The sequence below is a fragment of the Sinohyriopsis cumingii genome, chromosome 12 (genome assembly GCF_028554795.1).
Source record: "Sinohyriopsis cumingii isolate HCF-2022 chromosome 12, ASM2855479v2, whole genome shotgun sequence".
Taxonomy (NCBI): Eukaryota; Metazoa; Mollusca; class Bivalvia; order Unionida; family Unionidae; genus Sinohyriopsis; species Sinohyriopsis cumingii.
Window position 1 is genome coordinate 10,499,831 of NC_142972.1, and position 20,341 is coordinate 10,520,171.

Below are 20,341 nucleotides of genomic sequence, written 5' to 3' on the forward strand. Positions count from 1 at the left end.
ACATATTGTATTACATTGCAATACAGGACTGTATTGTGATACATATTGTATTATATTGCAATACAGGACAGTGTACTGTGATACATATTTATTATATTGCAATACAGGACAGTGTATTGTGATACATATTGTATTATATTGCAGTACATAATAGTGTACTGTGATACATATTGTATTATATTGCAATACAGGACAGTGTACTGTGATAAATAGTGTATTGCAATACAGGACAGCGTATTGTGATACATATTTTATTATATTGCAGTACTGGACAGTGTACTGTGATACATATTGTATTACTTGACAGTATTGTTATACATATTGTACTATATTGCATTACTGGACAGTGTATTGTTATACATATTGTACTATATTGCAATACAGGACAGTGTACTGTGATACATATTGTATTATATTGCAGTACTAGAGGGTGTACTGTGATACATATTGCATTACATTCGATTCAGGACTTATGATACATATTGTATTACATTGCAATACAGGACAGTGTACTGTGATACATATTGTGTTATATTACAATACAGGATAGTGTATTGTTATACATATTGTATTATATTACAATACAGGACAGTGTACTGTGATACATATTGTATTACATTGCAGTACAGGACAGTGTACTGTGATACATATTGCATTACATTGCAATGCAGGACAGTGTACTGTGATACATATTGTATTACATTGCAATACAGGACAGTGTACTGTGATACATATTGCATTACATTGCAATACTGGACAGTGTACTGTGATACATATTGTATTACATTGCAATACAGGACAGTGTACTGTGATACATATTGTGTTATATTACATTACAGGATAGTGTATTGTTATACATATTGTATTATATTACAATACAGGACAGTGTACTGTGATACATATTGTATTACATTGCAGTACAGGACAGTGTACTGTGATACATATTGCATTACATTGCAATACAGGACAGTGTACTGTGATACATATTGCATTACATTGCAATACTGGACAGTGTACTGTGATACATATTGTATTACATTGCAATACAGGACAGTGTACTGTGATACATATTGGGAAGATCTGTAGAAAGTGAACAATAAATCAAAGTGCAAAATAATGTTATAGAGTGAACAAGAAGTCAGAGTGCTAAATAGCTTACAGTTCCTTTTAAATCTAAGTTGACCTTGATTGGAAAACATTCTTTCTTGTGGGCAAGTCCATGCTACATGTGATAGGCTCCTACTTAATATGTTGACTGCAATAGTGGCTATAATGGGATGCTGACTGCATTAATGTCAATAGTGGGATGCTGACTGCACTAGTGTCTGTAATTGGATGATGACTGCATTATTGGCTATAATGGGATGCTGACTGCATTAGTGTTTATAATTGGATGATGACTGCATTATTGGCTATAATAGGATGCTGACTGCAATAGTGTCTATAATTGGATGCTAACTGTATTAGTATCTATAATGGGATGATGACTGCAATAGTGTATATAATGGGATGATGACTGCAGTAGTGTTTGTGATGGGATGATGACTGCATTAGTGTATATAATGGGATGATGACTGCATTAGTGTATATAATGGGATGATGACTGCATTAGTATATACAGTGGGATGATGACTGCATTCGTGTCTATTATGGGATGCTGACTGCAATAGTGTCTATAATGGGATAATGGCTGCATTAGTGTCTATAATGGGATAATGTCTGCATTAGTGTCTATAATTGGATGATGACTGCAATAGTGTCTATGATGGGATGATGACTGCATTAGTGTCTATAATTGGATGATGACTGCAATATTGTCTATGTTGGGATATTGACTGCATTAGTGTATATAATGGGATGATGACTGCATTAGTGTCTATAATGGGATGATGACTGCAATAGTGTATAATGGGATGGTGACTGCATTAGTGTATATAATTGGATGATGACTGCATTAGTGTCTATGATGGGATGATGACTGCATTAGTGTCTATAATGGGATGATGACTATTAGTGTCTATAATGGGATAATGAGTGCATTAGTGTATGTAATTGGATGATGACTGCATTAGTGTCTATGATGGGATGATGACTGCATTAGTGTCTATAATTGGATGATGACTGCATTAGTGTCTATGATGGGATGATGACTGCATTAATGTATATAATGGGATGATACCTGCATTAGTGTCTGTAATGGGATGATGACTATTAGTGTATAATGGGATGATGACTGTATTAGTGTCTATAATGGGAAAATGGCTGCATTAGTGTCTATAATGGGATGCTGACTGCATTAGTGTCCATAATGGGATGCTGACTGCAGTAGTGTCTATAATGGGATAATGACTGCATTAGTGTCTATAGTGGGATGCTGACTGCAGTAGTGTCTATAATAACGGATAATGACTGCATTAGTGTCTGTATTGGGATGATGACTGCATTAGTGTCTATGATGGGATGATGATGACTGCATTAGTGTCTGTAATGGGATAATGACTGCATTAGTGTCTATAATGGGATAATTATGACTGCATTAGTTGTGATAATGGGATGATGTTGGTGAATATGGGTGGTTAGTTTCGTCACCTTGTCACATTCCTGATTAATGGCATGGTTATTTATTAGCTTTCATGGAGAGTTTAAGCTTTAAATTCTGCCATGCTGTGCTTTGCCTTTTATTCCGAATCAGTTCATGCAAGAAGTAAGGCTCTGCAGCTGCCATTTTGGGTCACGGCTATGCATCACGCAGGATATAACATGTGGTTAATATAATTTCTTAGTGGGGTTAGGGATTGAACAAAAATCATTGAAAGAGACAATAAATGCAGACAACAGTTGAAGACTTGAGTTGAAATTTACTTGTATAACTATTGGTAGCACTCTCCATGTTCGTATCTTTATATTTTTAAAGAAATAGAATTTCATGGGTTTTTCTCAATCTTTATACTGGTTAGTTAAAAAAGACCTTGTATATCTTGGGTAGTGTTAAAAAACTTTTGGTTCCCTTTATTTTGGTTTATGATTGATGGGTGTAATTTGGGTTATAGAGAATACAGTTTGGCTTAAGTTCAGATGTGTACCTATCAAAAAACTGCTAGCTCCACTTGGTCATTTTCACTTCAGAGGTAAATAGTAATAAAAAACACATAATTTTTTTACTTTAGGTATATTTTTAATTCATTCATTGCTCTTTCAGAACCTGTTATGGTCTAGTCTAGCTAAATTTGTTTTCTTTATTTTAATAACTGTTTGAGATATTGTACTTTAGACTAATTCAGGCTGATTTTTTGAGTAAATGGGAGCAGCCATTTAGGTTACCCATATGCTTAAATCATGTACAAATTCCACAAGTACAGTCTCCAAAGACATTTCACTCACAGTACAAGAAAGTAACATAGAGATATGCCAATATTCTCTCCATTGTGCCTTTCACAAATGCAAACAACTTCACCTTACACCTGTCACCCTCTTAGAAGTTCATAATATCTGTAGAGCACTCCTGTTTATAGAAATGCAACAAAAACTAGTTCATTGGCAGTGTACCGTGGTACTCATACCAGCTAAATCATTTCCACAGTATGCCAATATACAGGTAAAATCATTTCCACAGTATACCAATATACAGATAAAATCATTTCCACAGTATACCAATATACAGGTAAAATCATTTCCACAGTATACCAATATACAGGTAAAAACCCCTATTAACTTAAGTGAGACTTATTGATCATTTTAATAAAACAACAAGTTGATTTTTAATTTTAAAAAAATATTTTGTCTACAAATTGGTCTTTAGTGGAAGTTTGGAAAGTCCTATTTTCATGTCATACTGGCAGTTTCAGACTGCTCATAATTATGCTGTTTGGAGAGAAAATGCCAATCTGACAAAGAACATTACATCTATCATTTGGATGAAATTATGACTCCTATGTGAAAAAAAGCATGCATGCAGGACTAAGATTTTGCCATCAGTAACTGTGCCAACCAAAAATAATTAACTAGTCCAGGGTGTCAGGGTACCTAATTTGAATAGCTCTGGGCAAAATTTGAATACCCTAATTGTGTAATCATGGTATTTTAATACATTTTTTGTTTTTATGCATTTTTCGAGTACAAATTGAATGAATCTCCACTTTATAGTTTTGAAATCAAATGTAGCTAGGGTTTCAAGAACTTTGCTTTAATGGTGTGTTTGTCAATCTATCTGTTTATATATATATAGACAACAGACAGAGGAGGGGCAAGAAGAGAAGAGGGAGGATGAGGCAATAGTGGCAGAACTGAAACTTGAAGAAGAGATACGCAAGATGTGTGGGATCAGCATGTCAGGAAAAATTATCTCTGCTGATGTGGTGATGGAGGGACCAACAGTAGCAAAGGTTAACTTTATTTGTGATATTTTTCTCTTTTTCAGTCTTTTCTGTAGCTCTGTATTTTTTTACTTTTCCTACATTTTACTATTATGTCTTCACAACCGATAGTTTTTTGTTGGTTTTAAGCACTTTAACACATTATTTGTTGGAAAAGGGCATCAGCTGCAGAGACTTATGGATCAGAGACTGGCAAGATCAAGTTTGTGAACTTGATGTTCCACCTAATTACAGATTGAGCCACAAGAGATTGACGCCAACGGGTGCAGATTTGACTGAAGGCAAGTGTGAATGGATCATTTGGTGTGGAAAGCTGGTGCACAGTGAGTCCACTAGGATATTCATCCTGCTTGGAATGTGGCAAGCTTGACTGTGGATTTTGTTGAAGATGACACCACCTGAAAAAAATATAAAACCAGAAAGCAAAGGTTGGGAGACTTGGTTCCCCCTTGCTTTGTGCTGTAGTTGATGTCATTCAGGTTGTTGGAGAAAATGAAAATGCCTTTTATAGACAACATCTTCTGCCATGATTGAAAGAAAGTCATCTCATGGAGATTGATGTGCAGTGAGTACTTATGAAGATGTTGTCTTATTGAGATTTATGTGCAGTGAGTACTTATGAAGATGTCTCATTGAGATTGATGTGCAGTGAGTACTTATGAAGATGTCTTATTGAGATTGATGTGCAGTGAGTACTTATGAAGATGTCTCATGGAGATTGATGTGCAGTGAGTACTTATGAAGATGTCTCATTGAGATTGATGTACATTGAGTACTTATGAAGATGTTTCATTGAGGTTTATGTGCAGTGAGTACTTATGAAGCTGTTGTCTAATGGAGATTGATGTGCAGTAAGCACTTATGAAGAAGTCATCTAATAGAGATTGATGTGCATTGAGTACTTATGAAGAAGTCTCATTGAGATTGATGTACAGTGAGTACTTATATGTACTGCAATATGCAATGAGTACTTATGAAGATGTTGTCTAATGGAGATTGATGTGCAGTGAGTACTTAGGAAGAAGCCGTCTAATAGAGATTGATGTGCATTGAGTACTTATGAAGAAGTCTCATTGAGATTGATGTACAGTGAGTACTTATATGTACTGCAATATGCAAAGAGTACTTATGAAGATGTTGTCTAATGGAGATTGATGTGCAGTGAGTACTTAGGAAGAAGCCGTCTAATAGAGATTGATGTGCAGTGAGTACTTAGGAAGAAGCCGTCTAATAGAGATTGATGTGCATTGAGTACTTATGAAGAAGTCTCATTGAGATTGGTGTACAGTGAGTACTTATATAGAAGTCGTCTCATGGAGATTGATGTGCAGTGAGTACATATGAAGAAGTCATCTCATGGAGATTGATGTGCAATGAGTACTTATGAAGCAATCTGATGGTGATTGTTGTGCAGTGAGTAGTCATGAAAAAATCATCTAATGGAGACTGAGTGCAGTGAGCACTTATGAAGAAGTCGTCTCATGGAGATTGATATAGTGAGTACTTATGAAGAAGTCATCACATGGAGATTGATGTGCAGTGAGTACTTATGAAGAAGTCTTCTCATCAAAATTGATGTGCAGTGAGTACTTATAGAGAAGTCGTCTCATGGAGATTGATGTGTGGTGAGTACATATGAAAAAGTTATCTCATGGAGATTGATGTGCAATGAGTACTTATGCTGAAGTCATCTAACGGAGATTGTTGTGTAATGACTACTCATGAAGAAATCGTGTAATGGAGATTGAGTGCAGTGAGCACTTATGAAGAAGTCGTCTCATGGAGATTGATGTGCAGTGAGTACTTATGAAGAAGTCGTCTCATGGAGATTGATGTGCAGTGAGTACTTATGAAGAAGTCATCTCATGGAGATTGATGTGCAGTGAGTACTTATGAAGCAATCTGATGGTGATTGTTGTGCAGTGAGTACTCATGAAGAAATCATCTAATGGAGATTGAGTGCAGTGAGCACTTATGAAGAAGTCGTCTCATGGAGATTGATATAGTGAGTACTTATGAAGAAATCATCACATGGAGATTGATGTGCAGTGAGTACTTATGAAGAAGTCTTCTCATCAAAATTGATGTGCAGTGAGTACTTATAGAGAAGTCGTCTCATGGAGATTGATGTGTGGTGAGTACATATGAAGAAGTTATCTCATGGAGATTGATGTGCAATGAGTACTTATGCTGAAGTCATCTAACGGAGATTGTTGTGTAATGACTACTCATGAAGAAATCGTGTAATGGAGATTGAGTGCAGTGAGCACTTATGAAGAAGTCATTTCATGGAGATTGATGTACAGTGAGTACTTATGAAGAAGTCGTCTCTTGGAGATTGATGTGCAGTGAGTACTTATGAAGAAGTCATCTCATGGAGATTGATGTGCAGTGAGTACTTATGAAGAAGTCATCTAACGGAGATTGATGTGCAGTGAGTACTTATGAAGAAGTCTTCTCATGAAGATTGATGTGCAGTGAGTACTCATGAAGAAATCATGTAATGGGGATTGAGTGCAGTGAGTACTTATGAAGAAGTCGTCTCATGGAGTTTGATGTGCAGTGAGTACTTATGAAGAAGTCATCTCATGGAGATTGATGTGCAGTGAGTACTTATGAAGAAATCAAACCCTGCTTGCATTTTTAAGGAGGACCAGAGGTAGATGCTCCATTATGTCAAGATCATGATTTCTGGTGGTTGATCTTTCAGTGGGATTCCTGCTGTAAGCCAGGTGATGTCCTCCTGTTTGCTGAAATGAGACCTAGTGTAGTCCAAAACTTATATCTTTTTTTCATGGGGGCAGTAATCAGAAGTTTGGATGCCACTTGATTATAGGTTTATCTGCATGAGTGGCATCTTTGCAGTGTTGTCACCAAGTATGTGATTGCATTTCCCCACCCCCTTTATAAATTAATGAGCACATGAAAATTGCATATGCAAAATTTGCCATGAGCTTGACAAAACCTGTAACTTTCATTAATATTGTAAGTTAATGCAGGCTTGCAAAATGTTCTTATACAGTGAAGGAGACGTACATCATCTTTGTGGTGTAAAAATGATCTCTCTTACTTATGGATATTGGATAGTATTTGTGAGGTGTCTAGGGAGTAGCATTTTTAGCACAATATTGGCTTTATCATGCCAAGGTAATGGGAGCAGTACTTTTCACAGTGATGCACCAAAGTGGTCATCGAATCTATGACAGTTGGATTATTTGTATAATGACCCATTCAAAGGAGATATCACAGCTACCTACATTTATATTATTGTACCAGATCAAATGAGATTCCACAGCTACCTACATTTACAATATTGTAATTATGAATAGGTACAAATATTTAGTTATGAATAGGTACATGAATATGTACAAATATTTAATTATGAATAGTACAGATATGTAGTTATAAATAGGTACATATATGTAGTTATGAATAGGTACACATCTTTAATTATGAATAGGTACACATCTTTAATTATGAATAGGTACACATATTTAGTTACGAATAGGTACAAATATGTAGTTATGAATAGGTACACATTTGATTATGAAAAGGTATAAATATTTAATTATGAATAGGTACAAATATTTTATCAGCTGCCACTGTAACGTAATTTAATCTTTTGTTTCTGAAACGTCACTAGAATATGACAGTCCAAAACATTGTAAAGATAATTTGAAACTAAAAAGAGTAAATCACTTGTTCTTTTGGCACTTAATTAAATATTTTTACCATTATGTAATCTGGGCATTCTCTATCAGTTGCCATTATGGGCACTCTCTATCAGTTGCCATTATGGGTTGCCATTATGGGCACTCTCTATCAGTTGCCATTATGGGCACTCTCTATCAGTTGCCATTAATTACAGTTTCTGTTATACTCATTTGAAGTCATGTGGCCACAATGGTGTCATGACTAAAATAGGTACATAAACGTTAAGAACACAACCTTGACTAACGAGACAGTTTTATGTAGATAAGAGCATGCAGTTGTTCATGATTACTAAAGTAACTCGAGTCAAAGTTGTATTTTTTTTTCTCAGTAATTTACAGTAATCCGTATTGGCCCTCCTTATGTAAAAAAAAATAGTCCTACTTCATCCCTTTCTTTTTACAGAGGATTGCGGGAAGACTGCAAATTGTGCATTATTCTCTATTTTATATCCACACATGTTAATTTAGATAGGAATCTTAATATCAAATTGAAAATCAGGTATGTGTGACTAAGGTGCGTAGAGATAATGGTTTTGTATTTTAAACAGCTATCAGTGATGAAAACTGTTACTTAAATATTGTAATCTAGTCCTTTTTTTATTACATATTGTAATCTAGTCCTCTATTTTTTATTACATTTTGTAATCAGGTCCTTTATTTTTATTACATTTTGTAATCTAGTCCTTTATTTTTTATTATGTATTGTAATCTAGTCCTTTTTTATATTACATATTGTAATCTAGTCCTTTATTTTTGAGTGTGTTGGCATCCGTTAGTCTTGAGAGACGATGGAAGTGCACCCATGAGAGATGTCCCGGTTGGTGGTTGTGCAGTGTCTGTTATGGCTATGTAGCCCAACATGGGAGTGGCAGTCCTTGCTGCACTTGAAGGTTGGGTCTGGTTGTGTTGGAGCTGCTTCTTCTTCTTCTGAGATTGCTTTTCTTCAGCTGGCAAGCATAGCTTGTCATTGCCGGCTTTCAAACCAGTGATCAGAGCATGCTGCCAGCTGGGCCTGTCTGGAGTGAGCTCTTTCCAGGTGTTGACATCAATGAAGACGGCTTTCATGTTGCGCTTACAGACATCCTTGAAGCGTCACCCATCTGATGTACATGTCCCAGCCATCTGATGTGACGTTGGCGGAGGAGTGTGGCCATGCTGGGAATCTTGGCACATTCAAGCACCTCGATGTTTATTACTCGATCGCTCCAGGTGATCCCAAGTATGCGTCGGAGACATTGCATATGAAAGGTGCTCAGTCTTTTCTCTTGTGAGGCATACAGAGTCCAGATTTCACTGGCATACAGGAGAGTGCTTAACATGCAGGCACGATACACAGAGATCTTAATGTTCAGGGTCAGCATGCTGTTGTTCCACACTCTCTGCGACAACCTGGAGAGAGTCGTTGATGCCTTTCCAATCCGCTTGTTGAACTCAGCATTGAGTGATAGGTTGTTGGTGATGGTAGAGCCGAGGTACATGAACTGACTGACTACCTCAAGTTCGTAGTTTTTGATGATGATGCTTGGGGAGTCCGTGTTCTGGACCATCATGTTTGTTTTCTTTAGGCTGATGGTCAACCCAAACTCATTGCATGCATTAGCAAAGTGGTCCATCAGGTGCTGTAGCTCAGCTTCTGGATGAGTGGCTAGGGCAGCATCATCAGCATCGTCTGCTAAGAGCATGTCCCTAATGGTTGCTTCACGCACTTTGCTCTATGTTTTTAGTCGTGCCAGGTTGAACATTCTGCCGTCTGATTGTGTGTGCAGGTAGATCCCTTCTGTGGACATCCTAAAGGCATGCTTGAGCAGAACAGCGAAAAAAATGCCGAAGAGCATGGGGGCTAGGACGCAACCCTGTTTCACTCTGCTGTGGATGTTGAAGGGGTTGGATGTTGAGCCATCGTACTGCACTGTGCCGTTCATGTCATCTTGGAAGGACAGGATCATGCTGGCAGGGAGATCGCTTGTATTCCAGGTGAGCACTGCAATGCTCTTTTATGGCTGGCATGAGTGTGGCGGAGTTGGCCTCAAACCAGTCGTCATTCTTTGACTGCTTCTTACCAAAGATCCGTGTGGCTGTGCTATATACAGTTTCTCTGATATGATCCTATCTCTCTTTGGCACTGCCGTTGGGAGGTTCTGAATCAAACGTGTTGGAGAGGGCATAAGTGTATTCCTCAGCCTTTTCTGGATATGACATCCTGCTCATGTCAAGGCATGGTTTACCCTCTTGCCTAGATTGGTGTATCTTCTTTGACTGAAGCTTCATTTTGCAGCTCACCAGCGAGTGGTCAGTGTTGCAGTCAGTGCTGTGGAAGGTACAGGTAAGAAGCACACCCTTCATTGCAGACTGTCTCATAATAATCAAGTCCAGTTGATGCCAGTGTTTGGACCGGGGATGCCTCTAAGACACTTTATGCTGTGGCTTTGTCTGAAAGAATGAATTGGTGATGCTGAGGTCATGCATGGTATGAGCACATTTCTAGGGGTTGCTGCCCGTTCTCATTCATCTTCCCAATGCCAAACTTGCCAAGACAGGAAGGCCAAGCGTCATGGTCGGCACCTACCCTAGCGTTGAAGTTGCCCAGTAATATCCAGTTCTCCTCCTTGGGAATTTTGTCAATGAGCAAGTCTTACTCATTGTAGAACTCATCCTTGGTATCTGCGGTGGTGCTTAGTGTAGGAGCATAAACACTAATCAGGTTGACAGGCCTGGTTGTGGTGTGGAAGCAGAGGGATAGCAGTCTTCCGCTTCCTTGTTGGCAGGGTTCTATAATCCCCAGCAGGGAGTTCCTGATGGCGAATCCAACACCAAACTCTCTGGCTTCGTCAGCACTCCTTCCCTGCCAGAAGAACGTGTAGTTCTTGTCTCTGAAGGACCCAGAATCTGGTAGCCGTGTCTCCTGTAGTGCGGCGATGTCAGCCTGGAGTTTTGCAATCTCATTGTTGATGACTGAAGTCTTTCTAATATCACTGATTGCCTGAAGATCATCTGAGAGTCCAGTCAGCATGGTCCGCACATTCCAGGTACCTAGCTTGAGGATTGGCGGTTTCCTTGTTGGTTTTTGTTTGTTCTCACTTACCTTAAGCCCGCCCAGCTTGAGGCGGGTGGTAGCTGTCCAGTGAGACCTGTTGATCTTTCCCACCGTCGGAAGCAAACCCTGGCATTTGATTCTATGCCATTCGAGCGATGACTTATAGCCAGTAAACTGCTGCTTCCTTTGTTGTGTCGATGCTGTGAAGCGAAGCTGGAGTGTCCTCTCCAGGGCACAAGCCTGGGCAGGATGATATGGAGAATCAGCTGTTGCCCATGCAGCTGAATCCCCCTCTCCATGCAGCTGATGGATCCAAGGGAAAGGACAAGCCAATACGTCATGGTACCAGCGACGTCGCAGGAGTTGCAGAGATGACACTGAAATTAATGCCAAGTTGCCTTAGGGACTCCGTTCCTGGATTTTCTGTTAGGGTTTATTCCCTTAGCCTTTCCCATGAGAGGGTATAGTCACAAGGCAGCAAAGGCTTGAAGTCAGAGTTTACCTTCTTCTAGATGGGCGACCACCCAAGGTTAACAAGCCCCATCTGCCCGAAGCATCTGGTTTTGAGGCACAAGAAACTTGCCTGTCATCCCTTCTCCAGTCATTTTAAACAGGTTCCGCCAGGCTTAGTTAAGCCACTCATGAAGGCCTGGAGCTGTATTTGGTTGTCAGAGGCTCTGTCAGATGCAAGCCATTGGGGGATTTCCATGAGAAGTGGGTACTTATCTCCTACATCTGTCCCCCGGCGATAACAACCCATTGAATCCTCTATTCAAGCTAACAATTCATGTCATGTTATAAGGAGTGCTAGCACTTTTTAGTTATTCTTTTTTTCTTTAATGTCATTTTTTCTATTTAGTTACACTTTTTCTATGTAGTAGTTATTTTTCTGTTTAGTGAATTTTGAAAAAATTTAATTAGTTTTTTTTCTGTTTGTTGCACTGTTTGTGTTTAGTTATGCTTTCTTTTATTTAGGTCCATTTCTCTATTTAGTTACACTTTTTCTGTTTAGTTCAGCTTATATTTCTTTATATGGTGTTTATTATCAGAACAACACATGAAAGGTTATATTGTGCAGTAGGAATTGGATTGAAGTCCCTTGCCTAGAGATATACTATGGTGGCTGGACCAGTTTGGTCTTGCCTAGAGATATACTCTGATGACTGATCCAGTCTGGTCTTGGCATGGTTTGAAGCAGCACCCTTGTGGTCGAAAGTCCATCATGGATGCAGCTTCTGTAAAGTTCAGAAACTTGTTCATTTCATTTTCTTAGTCTAAAGTATTGTTTTCAACATAATTTTCTCCACTCTGTGCAAGATGATAAAACATGCATTGATGAAATTGGTTCATTATCATTTGTACTGGTAAAATTTGGTCTTGTAACAACTTCTTTCATCCTTGCCAGTATTAGGTACTGGTAGTAGCGCAACCCTAGCAGAAATGCTGTATACCATTTTGGTTGTCATCATGGCGTTTTAAATGGATATACAGTAAAACCTGTCTTGAAAGACCACTGTTATGTGAGACCACCTGTCTTGAGAGACCATATTCTCAATAAACAAATTTAATGATTATATTGTGTTATGACCTGTTATGAGAGACCATCTGTCTTGAGAGACTATAATTTTATGGCAGAAGGGGTGGTCTTTCAAGACAGGTTCTACTGTATATGAAATTGTATCACCTAGGAAGTTATTTTCCTCCATTCTGTCATGGGTAAGTCAGTTCCAGCTGGGTTGGTGCATGCCTGATCTTGTTAAACTCAAGATCTGCATGTCAATAAGCAGATGTGACAGGCATCACTCAAAGTTCATGTTATGGTGACCTTTGGAATTCCTTGTCTACTTATTTTCTTAGCCTATCAGTTAAAGTGTAGCATTTTGTGGCAGGCTGACTTATCATTAGCAACAATATATTCCAAATGACATTTCTAGCTTTAATTGGTATGAAAGCTGTAATTTGTTTGGTGAATAAAAAAATCAAGAGGACATGACCATGCCTGTCAGATATACTTAATGATGGCTGTAATCTGACTGAGCATGAGAACCAGTTATTTCGAATGTAAAAAATACTTTCGTTTGACAGAATTTTGTCATGCAATTATTTAATTTATTATACCTGGACAGAGTTTTGTCATACAGTTATTTATACCTGGACAGAGTTTTGGCATACAATTATTTATACCTTAACAGAGTTTTGGCATACAATTATTTATACCTGGACAGAGTTTTGGCATATGATTATTTATACCTGGACAGTTTTGGCATACAATTATTTATACCTGGACAGAGTTTTGGCATACAATTATTTATACCTGGACAGAGTTTTGGCATACAATTATTTATACCTTAACAGAGTTTTGGCATAAGATTATTTATACCTGGACAGAGTTTTGGCATACAATTATTTATACCTGAAAGGTATCATTCATGATGATGCTCTGTGAGCTTTTGGTTTCTGCATAACAAATTCATTTTTAGACCTGTATCTTGACTGTATGTTGTGGATGGCTTGTATTTGGGGTAAGAAAGACACCTATTGATCCAATTTTAACTTGAATAGGCTAAACTCTCTTGCCCTTTTCCAACATGGAGTCTATCCTGGGTTTTATTATGATTCAGCTCAAGCCTTTGGCCAAGACCTCACTGCTATTATACAGAACATGTTTTCTGATAGCCCTAGCTTCAGCATGCAGACAAGCAGGTTGCATGCACTTTCAGTGGACTCAAACTAGCTCAATTCCAGATTGGATAATTCATTGGTCCTCGTGATGCATCTGTAGCTAAATATAGGTTGCCATCAAGCTTTTGCATCCTGGCTTAAGTGCTTCACATACACCTCATGATGATCTCATTTCATAAGGTCAGAACAATCCCAGAAGGCCTTGCATTCAAGCATAACACATTGATCTGAGACTTAATAGAATCCATTGGCTGCCCTAATGTGCATGATCTAGCTTTGCAAAGACAAGAATTGAATCTAGTCAGTACTGTACCTGTTGCCCAGATGAGTATGACAACATCACTGTCACTTCACAGGTGTGAGTACAGCACTTTTGCTGGATTTACCTACCTAGTTTTACTTTGCAAGGAGTGGTTTATTCTTCATATAGAGATTCTGGCAATTCTTCTGGGTTGTCAGTTAGTATTTTATTTTATATACCATTCTTGCTTGACCCACAGATCTCTCATTTTATATACCATTCTTGCTTGACACAGAACTGTGAAACACAGATCAGTCATTTTATATATTATTCTTGCGTGACACAGAACTATGAAACACAGATCTGTCATTTTATATAGCATTCTTGCTTGACACAGAATTATTAAACACAAATCAGTCATTTTATATACCATTCTTGCTTGACACAGAACTATTAAACACAGATCAGTCATTTTATATACCATTCTTGCGTGACACTCAACTATGAAACAGATCAGTCATTTTATATACCATTCTTGCTTGACCCACATAACTGTGAAACACAGATCAGTCATTTTATATAACATTCTTTTGCTTGACACAGAACTGCGAAACTCAGATCAGTCATTTTATTTATCATTCTTGCTTGACACAGAACTGTGAAACACAGATCAGTCATTTTATATAGCATTCTTGCTTGACACGGAACTATTATACACAGATCAGTCATTTTATATACCATTCTTGCTTGACCCACAGATCTGTCATTTTATATACCATTCTTGCTTGACACACAACTATGAAACAGATCAGTCATTTTATATACCATTCTTGCTTGACACGGAACTATTAAACACAGTCATTTTATATAGCATTCTTGCTTGACACAGAACTATTAAACACGATCAGTCATTTTATATACCATTCTTGCTTGACACAGAACTGTGAAACACAGATCAGTCATTTTATATAGCATTCTTGCTTGACACAGAACTGTGAAACACAGATCAGTCATTTTATATAGCATTCTTGCTTGACACAGAACTGTTAACCACAGATCAGCCATTTTATATACCATTCTTGCTTGACACAGAACTGTGAAACACAGATCAGTCATTTTATATACCATTCTTGCTTCACACAGAACTATTAAACACATCAGTCATTTTATATACCATTCTTGCTTGACACAGAACTGTGAAACACAGATCAGTCATTTTATATACCATTCTTGCTTCACACAGAACTATTAAACACATCAGTCATTTTATATAGCATTCTTGCTTGACACAGAACTGTGAAACACAGATCTGACATTTTATATACCATTCTTGCTTGACCCACATAACTGTGAAACACAGGTCAGTCATTTTATATAGCATTCTTGGTTGACACAGAACTATTAAACAGATAAGTCATTTTATATATCATTCTTGCTTGACACAGAACATTAAACACAGATCAGTCGTTTTATATACCATTCTTGCTTGACCCACATAACTGTGAAACACAGATCAGTCATTTTATATAGCATTCTTTTGCTTGACACAGAACTATTAAACACAGTTCAGTCATTTTATATACCATTCTTGCTTGACCCACAGATCTGTCATTTTTTGTACCATTCTTGCTTGACCCACAGATCTGTCATTTTATATACCATTTTTGCTTCAAGTGTCATAGATCATCATCCGATGTCTCACCAATTGTACACTGATGACACCCAAATATACAAATCTAGCCACCCAATTGAAGTTGATGCTACCATCCAAGGTGTAGAGAGGTGCATTTCTGATGTGAAATCATGGATGACATGTAACAAGCTGCAGATGAACGATGATAAAACTGAGGCCATTCTGATCACAACACAAAGACTTTCTCATTCACATCCTTTACCTCAGACAATAAATATCAGCAACACCAACATTAAATTCACACAATCAGTACGAAACCTAGGTGTTACTCTGGACAGTACTCTCACATTGCACCAACATGTCATGAACATATGCAAGGCTGCATATCTTGAGCTGAGATGCATCAGCTCAGTTCGCAAATATCTTTCAGTTGATGCCACGAAAACACTTGTGTGTTCATTAGTACTTTCAAGAATGGACTATTGTAACTCAATTATGTCTGGTTCATCTCAGTATCTGCTCCTTAAACTTCAGAAAGTTCAAAACACAGCTGCTTGGATCATACTTAGAGTACCATGATCAGAGCACACCTCCCCACTGCTCTGTACCCTACACTGGCTATCCATTTGATCCAGAATCAAACACAAAATTTGTTCTCTGTGCTACATTTCACTGTCAGACTCTAGTCCAACATACCCATTTGACCTCACCAATGTGTACACACCAGCAAGATACTTACGCTCCTCTTCTGACAATCATATACTCATTATTCCAGGTATGAAAACAAAGTCATATGGACAGTGTTCTTTTGCATACCAGGGCCCAGCAACGTGGAATGAATTGCCCACTGAACTTAGACATAAAGACACAGTGATCACATTCAAGAGTGCTCTCAAAACTCAACTTATTTCGACTGCAAGAACAAACTTAAAGACCTAATAATGTTTCCTATCTTAAATATTCTCAGCATGTTTTTTTAATGTTTCCTAATTTCATGGTGTTTGTTTTTGTAATCATATCATATGTTTTTTATCTTACAGGTGTTGTCTAATGTTGTAAAGTGCTTAGAGCTTCTAAAGATTAGGCGCTATACAGAGTCCTCATTATTATTATTATTATATCATTCTTGCTTGACACAGAACTGTGAAACACAGATCAGTCATTTTACATAGCATTCTTGGTTGACACGGAACTATTAAACAGTCATTTTATATAGCATTCTTGCTTGACACAGAATTATTAAACACAGATCAGTCATTTTATATACCATTCTTTTGCTTGACACAGAACTGCAAAACACATCAGTCATTTTATATATCATTCTTGCTTGACACAGAACTGTGAAACACAGATCAGTCATTTTATATAGCATTCTTGCTTGACACAGAACTGTGAAACACAGATCAGTCATTTTATATAGCATTCTTGCTTGACACAGAACTGTGAAACACAGATCAGTCATTTTATATACCATTCTTGCTTGACACAGCACTATTAAACACAGTCATTTTATATAGCATTCTTGCTTGACACAGAACTATTAAACACAGATCAGTCATTTTATATACCATTCTTGCTTGACCCACATAACTGTGAAACACAGATCAGTCATTTTATATATCATTCTTGCTTGACACAGAACTGTGAAACACAGATCAGTCATTTTATATAGCATTCTTGCTTGACACAGAACTGTGAAAAACAGATCAGTCATTTTATATAGCATTCTTGCTTGACACAGAACTGTGAAACACAGATCAGTCATTTTATATAGCATTCTTGCTTGACACAGAACTATTAAACACAGATCTGTCATTTTATATACCATTCTTGCTTGACAGAACTGTGAAACACAGATCAGTCATTTTATATAGCATTCTTGCTTGACACAGAACTATTAAACACAGATCAGTCATTTTATATACCATTCTTGCTTGACAGAACTGTGAAACACAGATCAGTCATTTTATATACCATTCTTGCTTGACAGAACTGTGAAACACAGATCAGTCATTTTATATAGCATTCTTGCTTGACACAGAACTATTGAACACAGATCTGTCATTTTATATACCATTCTTGCTTGACACAACTATTAAACACAGATCTGTCATTTTATATACCATTCTTGCTTGACAGAACTGTGAAACACAGATCAGTCCTATTATATAGCATTCTTGCTTGACACAGAACTATTAAACACAGATCTGTCATTTTATATTCCATTCTTGCTTGACCCACATAACTGTGAAACACAGATCAGTCATTTTATATAGCATTCTTGGTTGACACGGAACTATTAAACAGTCGTTTTATATAGCATTCTTGCTTGACACAGAATTATTAAACACAGATCAGTCATTTTATATACCATTCTTGCTTGACACAGAACTGTGAAACACAGATCAGTCATTTTATATAGCATTCTTGCTTGACACAGAACTGTGAAACACAGATCAGTCATTTTATATAGCATTCTTGCTTGACACAGAACTATTAAACACAGATCAGTCATTTTATATACCATTCTTGCTTGACACAGAACTATTAAACACAGATCTGTCATTTTATATACCATTCTTGCTTGACAGAACTGTGAAACACAGATCAGTCATTTTATATAGCATTCTTGCTTGACACAGAACTGTGAAACACAGATCAGTCATTTTATATAGCATTCTTGCTTGACACAGAACTATTAAACACAGTCATTTTATATAGCATTCTTGCTTGACACAGAACTATTAAACACAGATCTGTCATTTTATATACCATTCTTGCTTGACCCACATAACTGTGAAACACAGATCAGTCATTTTATATAGCATTCTTGCTTGACACAGAACTGTGAAACACAGATCAGTCATTTTATATAGCATTCTTGGTTGACACGGAACTATTAAACAGTCATTTTATATAGCATTCTTGCTTGACACAGAATTATTAAACACAGATCAGTCATTTTACATACCATTCTTTTGCTTGACACAGAACTGCGAAACACAGTTCAGTCATTTTATATATCATTCTTGCTCGACACAGAACTGTGAAACACAGAACAGTCATTTTATATATCATTCTTGCTTGACACAGAACTATTAAACAGATCAGTCATTTTATATACCATTCTTGCTTGACACAATTGTGAAACACAGATCAGTCATTTTATATAGCATTCTTGCTTGACACAGAACTATTAAACACAGATCAGTCATTTTATATAGCATTCTTGCTTGACACAATTGTGAAACAGATCAGTCATTTTATATACCATTCTTGCTTGACCCACATAACTATAAGGCACAGATCAGTTATTTTGTGTACCATTCTTCGTTGATCATTTAGGAATAAATATAATACATGGTTTGATGAGTTCACTCATGTGCCACAGCACTATGGAATCAACCCTCAGACTGATACTATGACTTGGGTTCTGTTAAATGTTTGAACACGGCAAACCATGTGGGAACTCAGTATTAATAATTCTGAATATTTCTGTTAAGATATAACAATGATAAATTGGCTAATTATGGGGGTACTGAAACATTCCTTCTTAATTACAGGTTGTTACACTGAATATATCTGTTAAGCTGTGACAGTGATAAATGGGCTAATTATGGATGTACTGAAACATTCCTTCTTAATTACAGGTTGTTACACTGAATATATCTGTTAAGCTGTGACAGTGATAAATGGGCTAATTATGGATGTACTGAAACATTCCTTCTTAATTACAGGTTGTTACACTGAATATATCTGTTAAGCTGTGACAGTGATAAATGGGCTAATTATGGATGTACTGAAACATTCCTTCTTAATTACAGGTTGTTACACTGAATATATCTGTTAAGCTGTGACAGTGATAAATGGGCTAATTATGGATGTACTGAAACATTCCTTCTTAATTACAGGTTGTTACACTTCTAAACAAGAACATGATAGAATGCTGTAGCCTGAAAACAGATGAAAAAAAACCTGAGGCTACAAATAGGAGTCAACTGAGCATGCTTGGTCACCATAGTGATGTGAGAACAGTTTGTTTCAGTTCTGACAATACAGCTATTTTGTCAGCAAGTGCTGAGAGCATCAAGATATGGAACAGGTAAAAGCCATTTTTGATTTCATTTTACCCTGTCTTCTTTCATTAAAAACCTATATGTATCCCATGAATTATTTGGAATAAATGTTTAGTTCCTCCAGTAACTGTGCCTTTTCTATAAAAAAAAATAGACTGGTACAGTAATATCTAAATAATCAAACTATCATAAAGAGTCTTAATCTTTAACCAAATAGATAATGGAGATAAAGGCTACAGTTTACCCCCACCCCCAAAATAAAGTCTAAATCTGTAATGCAGGTAGATATTGAAGATCAGGCTACAGTTTTTTACCCCACCACCAAATTAAAGTCTAAATCTGTAATGCTGGTTGATATTGGAGATCAGGCTACAGTTTACCCCCACCCACAAAATAAAGTCTAAATCTGTAATGCAGGTAGATATTAGAGAACAGGCTACAGTTACCCCCCTCAAAAAAAAAAGGTCTAAATCTGTAATGCAGGTAGATATTGAAGATCAGGCTACAGTTTTTTACCCCACCACCAAAATAAAGTCTAAATCTGTAATGCTGGTTGATATTGGAGATCAGGCTACAGTTTACCCCCACC

General features: G+C 37.2%; 1 protein-coding gene across 1 annotated transcript in view; it reads left to right on the plus strand.

The window, feature by feature from the left end:
* The window catches only part of LOC149785998 (WD repeat-containing protein 3-like), a 152,510-nt gene that overhangs the window by 47,530 nt on the left and 84,639 nt on the right, over positions 1-20,341 (plus strand). Inside the window, exons 10-11 of the mRNA XM_089976279.1 lie at positions 4,226-4,382; positions 19,588-19,778. Of these exons, the coding sequence (XP_089832405.1) occupies positions 4,226-4,382; positions 19,588-19,778 (348 nt within the window). The remainder of the gene's footprint in view (positions 1-4,225; positions 4,383-19,587; positions 19,779-20,341) is intronic.